The 14875-nt window shown below is 55.9% G+C and overlaps 1 protein-coding gene and 1 long non-coding RNA gene across 2 annotated transcripts; one reads left to right on the top strand and one right to left on the bottom strand.

The window, feature by feature from the left end:
- Positions 1–212: 212 nt before the first annotated feature.
- Positions 213–2209, top strand: LOC127473657 (uncharacterized). Its single transcript, XR_007905542.1, has 3 exons — positions 213–315; positions 1304–1467; positions 1577–2209. It is a non-coding gene; the product is annotated as an uncharacterized LOC127473657 (long non-coding RNA).
- Positions 2210–6763: 4554 nt separating this feature from the next.
- HAND1 (heart and neural crest derivatives expressed 1) lies at positions 6764–8467 on the bottom strand. Its single transcript, XM_051793518.1, has 2 exons — positions 7776–8467; positions 6764–7209 (listed from the first exon to the last, which is right to left on the bottom strand). Exons 1-2 carry the CDS (start codon positions 8280–8282, stop codon positions 7108–7110), a joined length of 609 nt encoding a protein of 202 aa, XP_051649478.1. The 5' UTR covers positions 8283–8467; the 3' UTR covers positions 6764–7107.
- Positions 8468–14875: the final 6408 nt, after the last annotated feature.

The raw sequence follows: 14875 nt of genomic DNA, 5'->3' as shown, positions 1-14875 counted from the left end.
TTATTTATTTCCCCTCTATCCAATAAGGGATAACTGCACAGTTCCACGAGCACTCAGTCTCTGCCAGGGGCTGGAGTCAATTTCCCACCTCTTACCCTTGCAGGCAGTGCTGTTTTCTTCTGCAAGTACTTCAAACACCCCCAGTGTGCTTTTACTTAATTTTTTGGGGAATATTCTGCAAGATCTGTTGCCTTTATGTGTTGCAGGAAGCACTACATGATCACCACAGCACCCTCAGCAGGGAACACTATGGTGCTGTGGGGAAGAGGGAAGTGTCAGGCATCTGAGATGGCTCTGGTGCTTCTCCTACCACAGGTATGGACTGCCAGGGACCAGAGAGCACAGTGATGGGCATCCCATTAACATCCCACTGGTCCAAAATGGGACTGTTGAGCTCTTCCTTGTCCAGTCCACCTTTCCAACAGAACCAAGTTGTTTAATTTTTTCCTGCAATTTCCACTTTACTGGCCATAAACCCTGACTCCTTTGTAAGTGCAGAGCTCTTGGTTCACTACTGCTGGCCTTGACTCACCTCAGCCCTCTCTGGCTCCCTTTTCCTGGGGGTGAAAAGCAGGTTGAAGGCCTTCACTGGCACAGTGGTAGCACTGGGTACTGACAAACTACAGTGCTGGGGAGATGCTGTCCTTCTCCAGGCTAATCCTTGTCTTCCTCCCTTCTCTCCTTTTCCTGATCCTATTTTCCCCACTCCTCTCAGCTGCTCATCTCTCCAAGTCCTTCATCACTCCCCAAGGCAACAAAGGTATCTCCACAAGGGCCCTCCCACCTTTTTATGCCACGTTCTGAGAAATCTAAAAGATCCTTAAGGGCACTGGGTATGGAATCATGTGGGTTCAGCTCTGAGCAGCTGCCTTGGTTCCTGGGCATTTTGTCAGGTGACTTGTTGAACTCAGCAGCCCAGGCTCAAATTGGAGCCAAGCTGATGAGTCCCAGTGCACAGCCTGCCCTCCTTCTCTCCATCAGCCAGCAGACCAAAGCAGTGGAAGCCAAACAGTGGAGGTGAGCAGAGGAGGGAATTTCAGAGTCGACACAAGCTTTGTGCAATAACTCAGACTCGTAACTCCTTCCCACATCTCAGCTTGGGAAGGAGCTCCTGGCCAAGGCAATTAAACCAGCCTGCTCTGGTCCCCGCTTCCCCTTCAGCTGCTCCTGCAGGTCAGTCCCAGGCCATGAGAATTTTGTCAAGGTAGCTCCAGTCTAAGGGAAAAAAACCCTTTTCCTCTCAATCCCTCAGCTTTCAACCACGAGTGACGCCATAAATTCCCCTACTCTGGTTACTGTAAAGTCTTTCAGGGTGGTCAGGACCTGAATTCCTCACGCAAAAGAAGAAGCAGGGGAAGAGGAAACTGCAAGCAAGGGCCTTCCCCACCTCAGGGATCTGTCACAAGGACTCAGCAAGGCTCCAAGCATGGTTTCTTGCTCTGCAGTCTCTCAGCTCAAGCCTCCTGAGTAACTGTCCCTCACTCCCCTCTCACCAGTGAACACCCTCCTCCCAGCCTGTGCTTCCCACTCATGCTCCAGCAGCTCCATCTGGCTCCTTGGCCCCTCTGATCTGCAGGTTTGTTATTGCACTTCAGCTTTGGAGTAACCAGGAGAGGCAGAGCTTGTCCAGCATCACAGAGCTGTGGGAACAGCACCGAGTCCTGCCCTGAGCTGTATGGCACTGGTGCTCCACCAGCTCCAAGCCAGCTTCCATCCTGGATCTCAAATCCAGCTGCTGTGTGAGACACAAGTGGGCTTCTGTGCCACCCCCCACCGCCCAGCTTCACCTGAGGGCTGTGCTGAGATGTCATGAGAGAAGATTAGTGAAAAATCAGCAGGTCCTTGCTAAGGTGATTGTCCACAGAGCAGGATGAGGACAGGTCATTCTGCAGAAAACCATGGTGACCATGGCTAACCCCACCCCAAGCATGTGAATCTTGTGAAAGATTCTCACTTCTCACAACCCTCTGCACTGGGGGAAGGGCCTTCTTGGAATAAAGGAGCAATGCAGGTTGGCTTTGGAGAGGTAGGGACATGGGATGGATGATTAGTTTGTCCATTGTTTGAGGAACGGTCTTGGGGAAATTGTCTCGAGGTGCAGGGTTCTTGGTCTTCTCCCAGCACAGGACTGGAGACAGGACTGCAGCACAGGACAGCTGCATGGAAAAATATACCCTGGGCAGAGCTCAGTGCTCAGTCCCAAGCAGGTACTGCCATAGGGGTGAAAACCCAGTGAGTTGGATTTGGTTTAGAAAATAAAATAAAAACAAGAAAGTAAAAAAGTTAGAGTCTTCATCTGCCTTGTGGCTCCAGAGTCTTCCCATGCTTGGATATAATTTCTACAGCTATGGATTAGAAATGCATCTTCTCTTCAGATGAATCTCAGAATCACGTGATTCCAGGAGCACAGAGATTTGAGGAAGAGCTGTTGCATGTCATGAACTTTGCATCTGGGAGGGGGCCTCAGCTGGATAGAAAATCTTTCCACCTGAGCAGTGCTCCCAGGAGACAGTCTGACTTGGGAGCCGGCAACTGGGCTAAGAGGCTCCGAGTGTTGGGAGAGGATCAAAAAGCTCCCCTGGCAGTAAATCTTTCACCTGCCATGTGACTCACTGGGGTTTGTGGCCATTCCTCCGAGGTCGGCCCCGGGTCAGGATTTCTCCTGTCTCTTTAGCCCCCAAACCTGGAGATTTTTGTCTTATCTTTGACGCCATCTTGACACCGAAAACAAATTATGGCCCAATTCCCCTTACTGAGAGGGGCTGGGGCTACCTTAAGTGGCCTGAACTAGCAGGCGCTTCCTTAAGAGCGGTAATTAGTGGGGTGTGGGGTGGGGAGGGGGCAAGGAGCGGGGGTACCCCTGACATGAGGCTGCCCTTGTTCCCCTGCTTGGCACGGCAGGAGAGCACATCCCACCGAGCCCCATCCTATCTTATCCCATCCCATCCTGCTCACTCTGACCCAGCCCTGCTGCATGCCTGGGCTCCAGACAGGCCAAGCAGAGGTGGGGCTCTCTGCTGCTCCCTGCCAGGGTGCTGTCCGGAGGGAGCTGCCCCTGTCCCACACCTCCCCCAGCCCTGTGGGGCCAGCCCAGAGGGGCCCTCTGACGGGAGGCAGCAGTGCTGGCCCTGGCCGTGACCTTCGGGATGACCTCGAGTGAGTCCCTGCCAGGCTGGGGCCGGCTGTGCCTCTGAGCCCGAGCTGGGACATTTCTGTGCTCAACCCAAGGAAACAGCGAACAGCAGCATCACAACAGAACGGCCGTAAGACCGACCTCAAACTTTTTTAATTAGTTTTTCTTCCCATCTTTCAGGGTCATTACACCACGCTCTCCTCTGCTCTGTGCCGGTGTTGTGCTGTCTGCCTGAACCCAGCAGCTGTTTTGGGGCTGGCAAATCCAGCTGGCAGCCTGGACTCGTGGGTGAGCGGGTGGCTGGGGCTGGGTGTTTCTTCCCCCCTTCTTTTTTTTCCCTTTTTTTTTTTTTTTTTTGTCAGATTGGTATTTTATTTGGCTCCATCCTGTCTACCGAGCTGTCCAGTGTAACCCTTCCCTTGCTGCTTCTGAGATAAGAATAGGCTCCCCCGAGATCAGATAAACAGGCCCATAAATACCTACAACAACAAGAAGCAGGGTCTGGGCTTGGCAGAAAGGGAGGGGAAAAACAACAACAAAAAAAGGCAAAAAGGGAGCCATTCCTTTGCACACCAAACCCTAGGGGTGCGGAGCAAGAGCTAGGAAATGCTCGACAACCCCTCTTCCCCTCAGCCCTTGCCCCTTGGCCAGGGCAGGCACCAGAGTCCCCTCCACTGTCCCTCGTGGCTGGATTCCAGCGGCAGGGAACATGGCACGTATGATGCTGCCCCGGGCCAAGCGATCCCGGCGCGCGTGTGCTTCTGTCCAGGCAACTGCCGACTCCAGCCGGCGTGCCCGGAGCGAGCTGCTTCCAACGGCATCAAGTTCACGGCAGGGTCGCGCTGTAGGTGTGTGCAGGGCCACCTCCCCTGACCGATGAGCTAGGCACCTAAATAGCCAAAAATTCCAAGCTGGTGGCCAAACCGTTCTTCTTCCATCCAGTTCTGGTGCAGGGAGCACCGGGAGCTCTGCCAGGGGCTGCCGAGACTCCGTTCCCAGCCGCTCAGGTTCGCTGCCGGAGGAAGGGAAGCTGCTCCTGTGCAGGGCTCCCACTCCCCTGCAGCTCCTCTCCCTTTGGGTGTGAAGGAGTGACCCCATCCTAGGCTGGAACCGGTTCTGAGCCCAGCCTGGACTCCACTTCCCGGCCCCGGCGCGGCGGAACCGCGTGCCCGGTGTCGAGGTGGGATGGAACTCGCTCCCGTGAAATACAGCCCTTCCAAAGCGTTCTGGGGAGCAGGGAAGTCCCTGGCTACAGGAAATATTTAGTGCCTTGTTTTGTGGTTTGGTTTTTTTTTTACCCACTCTCCCCCAAAACACGGAAACAATATCTCACGCGGAAACCCCCTTGCTGGGCAGGGAAATCCTCTGCAGCCGTGGGAACGGAGAGCGTTTTCACTTGCAAAATCCCGAAGGAGCAGGGGAGGCTGGCACGGGGGACACCTTCCCTAGAAGTTTGCAGCCAGCAGGTACCAACAACAGAAACCTGTGGTAAGAAAAGCAAAATTCCTGCGGATGCATGCAGGACATCGGCCCGGCGGTGCAGGGTGCCTCTTCCCAGAAGCAGAGCTGGAAAGCCGTAAAATAAAAAAACAGTGGAAGTTTTTGGTGGAGTAAAAGGTCTGTAGGCGGAGGGCGATGTTCCAGATGGAACCTGGTGTGCCGGGACCAAGGACACGATTCCTGTGCAGAGTCGCCCCTGCCTCACGAAGCAAAGCAAGTCCCAGGTCCCCATTTAACCCTTTCCCTCATCCATTGCGGAGAGGCGGCCCCGACTGGTGCCGTATGGATACAGGGATACCGGCTGGCACACGTAAACAGACTGGGGCTCCAAACATTTGTGAGGCGCTAGATTACAGTGTTAGTGATGGCTTAGGAGCTTTCCCGTAAAAACCTGGCACTTTAAGGGACTGTGAAACTTAGCCAAAAAATAGGATAGTTGGGGCTGATTTTCTGTAAATTTTCTTTTTTTTTTTTTCTTTTTCTTTTTTTTTTTCCCCCCCTGAATGAGTTTGGTTTTACGAATGCCCTACTCTCTAACTTTGCTCTTGAAATTGGTACCATACTAAACTTTTTATAGCTCTAACAAAAAAACAAAACAAAACAAACAAACAAAAAAAAACCACTACGAGCATTGCTTCTCTCAGGCAGTCAATTTTTATCTCAGCCTCAAAGAGATCGTAAAATAGATCAGGGGCTGGGAAGGCAGCCTTGCAGCGGCTCTGGAGCGAAAGAAGACTGATTCATGCAGCCAGATCCTTCATCAAGATTTAATTACGCTGGCCGGACCCCCAAAAGTTTGTGTGTCTGTCCGTCTGTATTTGTACACACCCACAAAATTGCTGTAAAACCCGAGCTGCTTCCCCACGGGTGAGCTGGGGTATTTTCGGTGTGTGCGGCTGCACAAGCAGATTGACCGACATGTCAGCGTTTTACAGATGCTGCATCATTATTTCTACACCTTTGGTCGCAATCAAAAGCTTGGTTTCAAATAGCAGATGTAAAGCTCCCTGCTGAACTCTCAGATTAGCTCTACAATAATGTACAAGTTTTCCCTCTGTTGGTTTTCTTTGCCCTGAGCAGCAGACGAGTGTAAGGATTTATCCTGGTGTCTCTCGAAACAACGGCGTGGGAAGTCAGGATCAGGCCCTGAGCCTGTGCACACACGTCTTGGTAGTCTCTGGTAGGAGAAACGTGTGTGCACAGAATAAAGGAATGAGGATTTGGCTCTAATTACTAAGGATTATTAAGGGTTTATGCCTGAGAGGTGGCAGAGATGACTTTAGGCTGTGTGAGCATTCGTATGTCTGAGCCTCGTGATATCCATCGCATTTGGATGGCGAAGAGGGGATGTTGTACCTTCAAAATGTGCCCAAGGCAGCACCTAAGAGGGGATCCCTGGGAGAAAGTGCTCCTGGTGCCAGAGCCGGGCGAGCTGCCTGGGCAGGGAAGGGCAGCCGAGTCCTGCTTCTCTGCGTGGCAGCAATAAAAGTGGCACTCCACAGCTCACCGGTGCTCGTGCCATACAGACGCTGTAGAGGCTTGATCCTGCTATCCTTCCCCAGGCCAAATACGAGTTCAGTTCCTCTAGCAGGTCTCCTGAGTCGGGGAGGAAGGGGTTGTAGGGCAGGGGCAAAGTTCGTGGCCTGGGGCAGACTGCGGGTACATGTTTGTAGAGCCTCGCCAGCTCCCGGGGTGAGCAAGCACGGCACAAACGAGTCCCAAAGGATCCCACGGAGCTGCCCAGGGCACCCGGGGAGGAATTCCCTCGCATGGATCGGCTCCACAGCAGAGTACTGACTTCAGAGGGGTCCTTAATCCCGCAGCACCCCTCGCCCCGCAGACGACTCAGGGGGCCCGGCTGCAGCTGCACAATTGCCGGAGCAGGGGAAGGCAGAGGGCTCGGACCCGAGACCGTTTGCATAAAGTTTAAATTTTATTTTATTTAATTTTTTTTTTTTTTTAGTTATTCAGTTTTAAATACGTGGTGTGGCGCGCCCGGTCCCTCGGGAAGTGGTCATGCAGATCTGAGGTAGAAAACCCGGCACAGGAGTGTTCCCAAATGCACCTCTAGGTAGTTTCACCGCACCCACACGTTAGTCAGGCAGCGGACAGGGTCGGGAAGGGGTCGGGGACTCGTATTTACAACAGCAAACGAATCGAACCGTTTTAGCCCGACCCAGGAGGGCAGGAGCCGCCGATCGCTGCTGGCAGCGGGAAGGAGCAACGATTACTGCAAACGGGGGAAGGAGCGATGGGGAAAGGGCCCGGCCGGTCCCCGCTGCCGGCGGGGCGAGCAGGACCTGGCCCCGCAAAGCGCTCTCGCCTCTCTCCCGCGGAGCATCCGTCCGGGAGGGGGGCGGCCAGGCCAGGTCCCCGCATCCTGCGCCTGGATGGACTCCGGGGCCAGGCCAGGATCTCCGACATTGCACATGGAGGGGCGAGCGGGGAGCGCCGTCGGGGCGCCGGGACAGCCCTCAGGGGTTCAGTTCCAGAGCCCAGACCTGCTGGGGCCAACCCGTTCGGCCCTTCAGCTTCTTCTCGCCGTGACCCAGAGGCTGCGAGTAGACCTCGGGTTGCTGCGGGAGAGGAGATGGGGAGAGGGGGGAGAAAGGAGCGGTCAGGAACGGAGCGGGGTCCCGGGCCGCCCGCCCGACCCTTGCGCCCTCCGCAGAGCTGCAGCCGGGCCCCGCGGCTCCGAGCGGCTCTACCAGCCCGTGGATAAAAAACGGTTTTGGGGGGCCCCGCTCCCCCACCCACCCGCTGCAGCAGGGGGAGAAGCGGCTGCCTTTGCTCCGAAACACTCCCGCGCCTGCTCCTCCCTGGAGAGCTCCCGGGAGAGGTGAAGGACAGACCTGGGGAGGCTCCGCCGCGGCCAGTCCCGGTCCCGGGGGCTAATCCCTCGGGGAAAGCGCCCGGGAGCCTCTCCGGCCTGTCGGGAACCCTCCGGGTAAGTTGGGCGGACTATTTTCCTCCGAGTTTCCCTCTACGGATTTTTTTTAAATTTATTTATTTTTACGCTGGAAAAAAAGGCTTCAGCGGGGCTGGGAGAGTTTGGAGATTTTTTCACCCCCAGCTACGGGGCTTTCCCCTCCCGATCCCGGCCCACGGAGAGCGGGGACGCAGGTCCCGGTCCGCCTCTTACCGTCTCCCTTTTCCTCTTGTTCTCCCTGCTGTCGGCCTTCTTGAGCTCGGCTTTGAAGCCCTCGGTGTCCCCGGGCTGGCTGTCCTTGGCCAGCACCTCCATCAGGTAGGCGATGTAGCTGGTGGCCAGGCGTAGAGTCTTGATCTTGGAGAGCTTGGTGTCGGCGGGCACGTTGGGGATGCACTCACGGAGCTCTGCGAAGGCGCTGTTGATGCTCTCCGTCCTCCTCCGCTCCTTCTTGGGTCCCCCGACTCCTTTTCGCCGTCCCAGGCGGCCGCTGAGAGCCTCCAGCCGCCCCGGGCCGGCCGGGCCGTACTCGGCGGGGCCGTAGCTCGGGCTCTGCCCGGCGAGCTCGGGGGTCCCCTCGGCCGGGTTGAGCACCCAGCCGGGGAAGTAGGTGCGCTCCTGGTGACACCGCGCCGCCGGCCCGAAAAGGAAAGGGTCGTGCAGCATGTGGTGGTGATGGTGGTGGTGGTGGTGGTGCTGGTAGCCCCCCACCAGGTTCATGGTCCGCCCGCTGGCCCCGGGGGCCGCTCAGCAGCGCTCCATGGCCGGGCGGGCGGCGCTCCCCGCCGGGCGGGCGCGGTGGGCAGCGGGGAGCGCGGGGCTGCGGTGGCGGAGGCTGCTGTGGGGTTTGGGGTGGGGCGGTCGGGGTCTGGGGTTTTGGGTTTGTTGTTTGGTTTGGTTTTGGTTTTTTTTTAACCCCTTCTGGAGCCTCCAGACCCTGCCTTTATATAGGGCCGCGGCCCCCCCGCCGCGGAGCCAGTGGGCAGGGGAGGATGCTCGGGGGCCCCGGGGGGAGCGGGGCGGCGGAGGGGGCGTGCGCCGCGCTACGGGCTCGGGGGTTTGGGCTCACACCTCCGCCGCTTGCCCTCGTCCCCCGCCTGCTCCTTGCTTGCAGGGAGAAGGGGATGAGAAGAACCTGAGGGGGACCCCCGCCCCCGCTCGCTTACATCCCCGCTCCCGGGGCGGGGGCGTCCGAGCCCCCCGAAAGCCGCCGCGCTCCGGCGGGGGACGAGAGGCTGCAGCGGGGCGGGGGAGCCGCGGGTGTCCAGACCCACGACGGCCGGGCCGGGCCGTGTGCGCTCTCCGGGGCCGCAGTGACCCCGGGGGCTTTCTGCTTCCCAAGAGCCGAGTCCCCACTCCCCACGCGGGGCAGGCTCGTCCCGTGGGAGCGGAGCGCGGGGAGGCGGCGGGGCCGGCTGGGCAGCACGGGGAGCTCGGGGCCGCGCCCGGGGAGCCGGGGGAGCCGGGGAGAGGAGGGGGCGAAGGCACCAAAGGGAAAACGGGCTGGACACCCCCGGGGTTCGGGATGGCAGGGATGGGGTGTAAGCTCCCTCCCCGTACATGGGGCTCATGGCCCACGGCTGCTCCATGGGTTGCACAGCTGCACACAGATGTGCACTGCAGGCGTGTACAGCACACCCACGCTGTGCAAATGCTCCCTGCACATGTGTGTGGTTACACCGTGGCTGTGTGCTGCTCACAGAAATACACTGGATGTGTTTCTCACAAGTACCGCAGACAGAGATGCTGCATACACTGCACAACCATCTGTGCTGTACACACACACCATGAACATGTTACACACACACATACACACATGTAACTGCACCCACGTATATTACATACACCGGCAGCACAGAGATGCTGCACACACAGTGCCACCGTATGTATATTACATACAGACACACTGCACACACACACATATCACACGTGTGGCATATAAACACACGTGTGTACACTGCACACCCATCCACAGACACTGCATGGACACATAAATGCACTAAAATGATACCATCCACACACACAAACTTATTTATGATAGGAGAGTGGGGACTTGCCCTGTGTTTCCCTGTCCCAGCCTGGCCACGAAAGGTCTGGGGGAGCCCGCTGGGTTTGGGATCTTGTATTTCACCGCAGCTCCCAAACCCAAGCCCAGCGTGGGGCCCTGCAGTGGACAGTAATCCCACTTGTCTCTGCACCCATGGGAGACAGATTCCCAGGAGGACTTCACCCCCAGCCCGGCCGGGTGGGGTTGGGGCCGACCCCTGCTCTTGCCGCAGTGACTCCCAGTGAGGACAGGCTGGGCACGGCGGTGGCGATCACAGCACGGCGGGGCAGGAAGGGGCTTTGGGCCCGAGGTATGTTAGCGATTAACGGCGCTTTCCAGCGATTCATCTTGCAGCGGAGGGTGGAAACGTTGGAGGGTTGTTTGCAGGCGCTTGTATTAATCATCCGGGCTAACACACCATTAACGTCCTCCTGCATTTTAAAGATGACAAATTTTATTTGACTTCTCTCAATCACGGTTCCCGGGTGGATTCGGGAGCCACTTAAATGCCTCGGATTTTCCATCGTTAGTTGTTACAAGGCGGGTTGCAAAGGCAGGAGGCTGGGGGGGCCGGGGCAGGGTGCAAGCGGGTCTCCGGTTCTGCCGGGCCCTGGCGTCTGGGGGGGAGCGGCCGTGCCGGATTGCCCAGCTTTGTTCCCCCCGCTTTGTTCTCAGCTGCTGCAAAGCCCCCCTTCTCCACCCCCTTTAAACAAGCGCCCTCCAAACATTTGCTAGTGATTACTCTCCCGTTAGACTCAGCCCTTGGGTAGGGTGTCGTGTCCCCGATTTCCTTCAAAACTCCCGTGGCTGGGTGGGATCCTCAAGCCCAGCTCAGAGCTGGTGGGAGCCAGTGCCCACCTGAGTGAGGTTCAGGGGTATCACTTCGTGCCTCACCCCCCGATGCTGGCAGACCTGTGGAACCCTGCTCTCCCTTACAGACCAGTCAGGCTCTTCACTGAGCTTCTCTCCAAGCCCTGATTCAGCAAGCAGGCAGGATGGAGTCTGTGCCACTTAACCCCATCTCTAGAAAACACCCCTCCCAAAAAATACCCCTTTCATGCCCTTAGCCCTGCATTGCACAGACCACTCACAGCAATGTCCAGCTCAGAGCTGTCACCTCAAGATGTGCACCAGAGCCACCTCCAGACTCTGGCCACCGAGCCAGGTAAGCCCAGCCCAAACCTGGGCATTATCTTGCTTTATCCACACCCTGACGGAGGTCCCTGCACCCTGCAGAGTTTGGGAAGTGCTCAGCTGAGCAAATAATGGGACCAGAGGGTTGATTTTCCTTTGGAAAATCATTCTAATCTTTCGTGTTTTAATAAAATAATAAAACCAGAGCCCTTTTCATGCCGACACCTTCTAAATCAAACCAGACTGCCTTTGTCATGGCGTCCAAATTTAGCACGTCTCAAACTTTTGGTGAGTTTCTTTAATTTCACCTCCCCACTTGCATGGGGGGAAAGTGCCAAGCAGTTCAGATTGAGGAAATTTACTGGGATGACAGGAAGAACCACCTCCACCTGCTTTCATTCCCGAGGAAGGTTTCCTGCCCCCATGGCCAGGTGATGGTGAGGGGGCCAGTGCTGAATGTTGGGGGTGAGGTTATCCTGGGTCTCCGTGGACCCCGGCACCCCAACCCCAGCAGGAGCCACCAAGCTCTGAACCCGTCCCCTGTCCCGGGACGGGAGCTGCGGTTTTGGCCCCGGCCCCTCAGCCACCTCCTTATCAGCGCCCGGGGAGCGGCAGCCCCGGGTGTCCTGTGACTTTGACGCCAGCTCTGCTCCCCCCCTCCGGCTCCCTTATCTAAATAGGAGCGTAAATCAGGGCCTTGGCAGATGCCCTGGCAGGACAGGGACTCCATAAAAAGGGGCTCTGCTCCAGCTCTGTTTACATTGCAGCCCCGTAAAATATTCCCCTTGTCTTCCTTGTTAGCATCTCCCTGCAGCATCCCGGCACCTTCCTGCACCCACATCCCCCCACCCCAAGCTCCACTGCAGCCCTGGGGTGCAGCTGGTAAGGTCTCGTCCCCAACACCCCACAGCCCCCCACCATGTCCCCCCATCAGGTTATTCCCAAGGTACCTCCACACCAGCCACTGCCTTCGATTCCTTCCTCAACCACCACAGGCATAGAGCAGGGTTGAGCCAGCTGCCCTGGGCAGCTGGGTTGTGTCTAAAGGTGCCCCTGGGTATTTATAGCACTTGCCTGGAATAATACAATAATAATCACTCAGCACCTTCCTAACAGTTCTGCTCCTGGAGACCTTGGGAGAGGGTGGCAAAAAGCCTTGGGAAACTGAGGCACGAGCAGAGTTTGCTTCAAGGAGAGGTGTAGGAGGCTGCTCTGGGGGATTATTTCCCTCCTGGTGATGTGAAAAGGGAGAGAACCTGCGGAAGTGAATGAAATCAGATTTGGTCATTTCCATCAGAAATAAACTCAGCCCCGGGGTCACGGCTAAGGCTGGGCTGCAAAAGTCCGCTAAGGGCATCCCTCTTCCCTGTGAGGGTTTGCCACATGTGTCCTGCTGCACCAGCTTGGGTCTCACAGGGGTGGGGGAGTGTTGGGGTGCAGGGGAGCTCACACTTGCTCGTGCTTGTGCCCTCCAGTGCCCACACACTGCCCGAGTCCTCCAAACTACATCACTGGGCTGCTTGATCCTGCACCAACATCACAGAAGCAAGCCCAAGTGGGATTCACTCTGTCAAAGCCCCACTAAAGGAGCAGGAGGAATTGAGGGTGAACACAGTGGCGTGGCCGGATGCTCCTGTTCTCAGCAGCATCTTCTCTGCCCACACACCTCCCATGCCACCCCTCCGGCGACATACAGGATGGCTGCAACCATTGCCCCTCAAGAAATACCATCTATTTATGGCCAAACAGCCACTGTCCTGCGTGGATAAATCAAAAGGAAAACAAAGCCTTACGGAAAAAAGTATTAAATTTTCCATGTACTCCTGAAGGGATGCACCAGGCACTCACTGTTTATTTTTTGGGCTCTCTCTTTGCTAGTACTGTAAGTGACATTGTGTTTACAAAAGTTTCTATGTCATCAGAGCAAAGTCACAGCTCAGCTTCCTCTCCTGTGTATTTTATGTAGATGGATGTGTCTGTGAGGAACACTCAAACTAAACAGAGCACTGGTTTATAGGAAAATGTATTTATTTGAAAAATCGTAACTCACAATTTCGGCAAAACCGGGCTCCACATTTATTGCCACTAATGGGGTGTGGCGGCCATAAATTAACCTGGAAAATTGCTGCGGCCGGATCAACAACGGCTCATTGTGCTGACGGAGCAGCCGGACCAGCAGCTCCCCAAAGACGGCTCATGTCAATTTGCAATCAGGTTTGGATGCAAACAATAGGCAAAGGGGAGGGAACGGCAGCCTTGCCGCTCGCTGCTGGAACCAGCCCCAAAATCGTTGCTCCAAGCTGGCACGAGTGCTCCTAGTCTTACTTAAAACAGTTCTTGTTCCCCTGTCTGATTGCCATGGGAATGGGTGGAAGAAGGCTCTACCTAAAGGGAATTTATGTTTATATTACATTACCTGTCACATACACGTGATTGGAGATAGCAGAAAATCCCAGTCCATGAGCAGCTCAGGTGAGCCTCATGCATGGAGAGCTTGTCTAGTTGCTCCCCGGTTGACCTCTCTTAATCCAAGAGGAAGTTTTGCACTGAGGCAGGAGTGATGCTTCTACCCTAAAACCTCTTCTTTCCCCACCCAGATTCCCTGCTGAGACCAACACTGGCCCCCAGAGCCCTGGGGCCAGGTGCTGACCCCGGGGTAGAAGGTGCCGCTCATTCTCCCATCCTCGATCCCCTGGCCTGAGGCAGGGTTTGAGGGCTCACATGTGGTGGCCCCTCTCCACTCATGGGGAGAAGCAGAGAAGAGCTTCCGGGTGATGCAGGTCCCTGACAAAAAACAGCACCTTTCCCTCCTCCAACCACTTTCCACTCCCGAAGCAAATTTACAAGGGCTCTAAAATGTCCTGCTCCAGGGCATCAGCCAACTGCTAATGGCTGGGGATTGGGAAAGACATTTCCTCAGTGTGAGAAGGATTGCATAAGCGCTTATTAAGGCAGCTCCTGGCGTCTTCATTGAGAGCATCTGGTTTGGGGCATAGCTGGAGACAAACTGCAGAGCCTGGATGGGCAGAGCTCGGCTTGCTGCTTCCAGTTTTCCCCTGTGGGTGCAGCTTTGGGTCATCTCGTATGTACTGGTGGGGAAAGGGAGGTGGGTCATGACGTGAGGTGAGTCTTTCTTCCTCTCCCTCTGCTCTCCATCTCATCCTGGTGGTGCCACTGTGGGAACTTCTGTTCACACCTTTTCCTCTGTTGGCTCCTGCTTTACATCACTTGGCAGGAAGAGGCAGAGTTTGAGCTCAGGGCCCTTCTGAGCCCAGGTACTGCAATATCCCACATGCACAAGGGATTTTCCTGGTCATGCTGACATCCCACCTCCCTTGGAAGAGGGGCTTCCCTCCTGTCCCATTGACACTGACCTGGCTTGTCTTTTGGGCCCCTCCTGTCCAGCACCGTGTCTGTGTGACATTGCAGGTAAATGGCTTTGTGGTGGGAGAAGGCTGGTGACAGTGGCCCAGGCCACCGAAACAGGTTGGAAAGCTTTTAACAGAGCTCTGCTGTGCCACAGTCTTGGCGTGATGTGCTGGCCCTAGGGAGCAGCTGGAGCCAGGGAACAGCATCCTGCCTATGTCTCTCCGGGACCATGTCCCAGTATCTGTACTTCCCACCTTCCTCTCCATGCAGATCCACCTGAGGGTTTTAATTCATTTTGTCCCTAAGATTTTCAGGGAAATTCCACTTCTCATCACACAGAGCCTCATGCCAAGTCCAGCTATACCTTCCCAGTGTTGCCAGGGTACGAGGATGGGGAAAATTAGTAATGCCTTATTATGCTGGTTACCTTCAACTCTCCCAAAATCCCAGGTCTTCTCTCTGCTCAGGCGCAGGAGTTACTCCTCACTCCCATGAGAGCAGAGGGGCTGGTTTTCCCTTGGTTTCCCCCACTGCATTCTGAGATGTCTGTGCAGCTGCCAGGCCAGTCACAGGTTACAGCAAGAGGCTTGAGATGGGTTTTCCAAGGTTGGTTTTTTTGCAGATTGAGATGGTTTTAAGAATTAACAAGCATCTGCTAAGACTTTTTTGTAACTGAAAATTATTTGGAGGCTGGGGGTTTTAAATCATTTTATTGCTTTTTCCCACCCTTTTCCCCCCTGTTCCGTAAATGGGAGGTGGCAGA

Source organism: Manacus candei, unplaced genomic scaffold (genome assembly GCF_025592945.1).
Source record: "Manacus candei isolate 608988 ecotype Guabito, Panama unplaced genomic scaffold, ASM2559294v1 h1tg000037l, whole genome shotgun sequence".
NCBI lineage: Eukaryota > Metazoa > Chordata > Aves > Passeriformes > Pipridae > Manacus > Manacus candei.
This window is presented reverse-complemented; position numbering and strand designations above follow the sequence as displayed.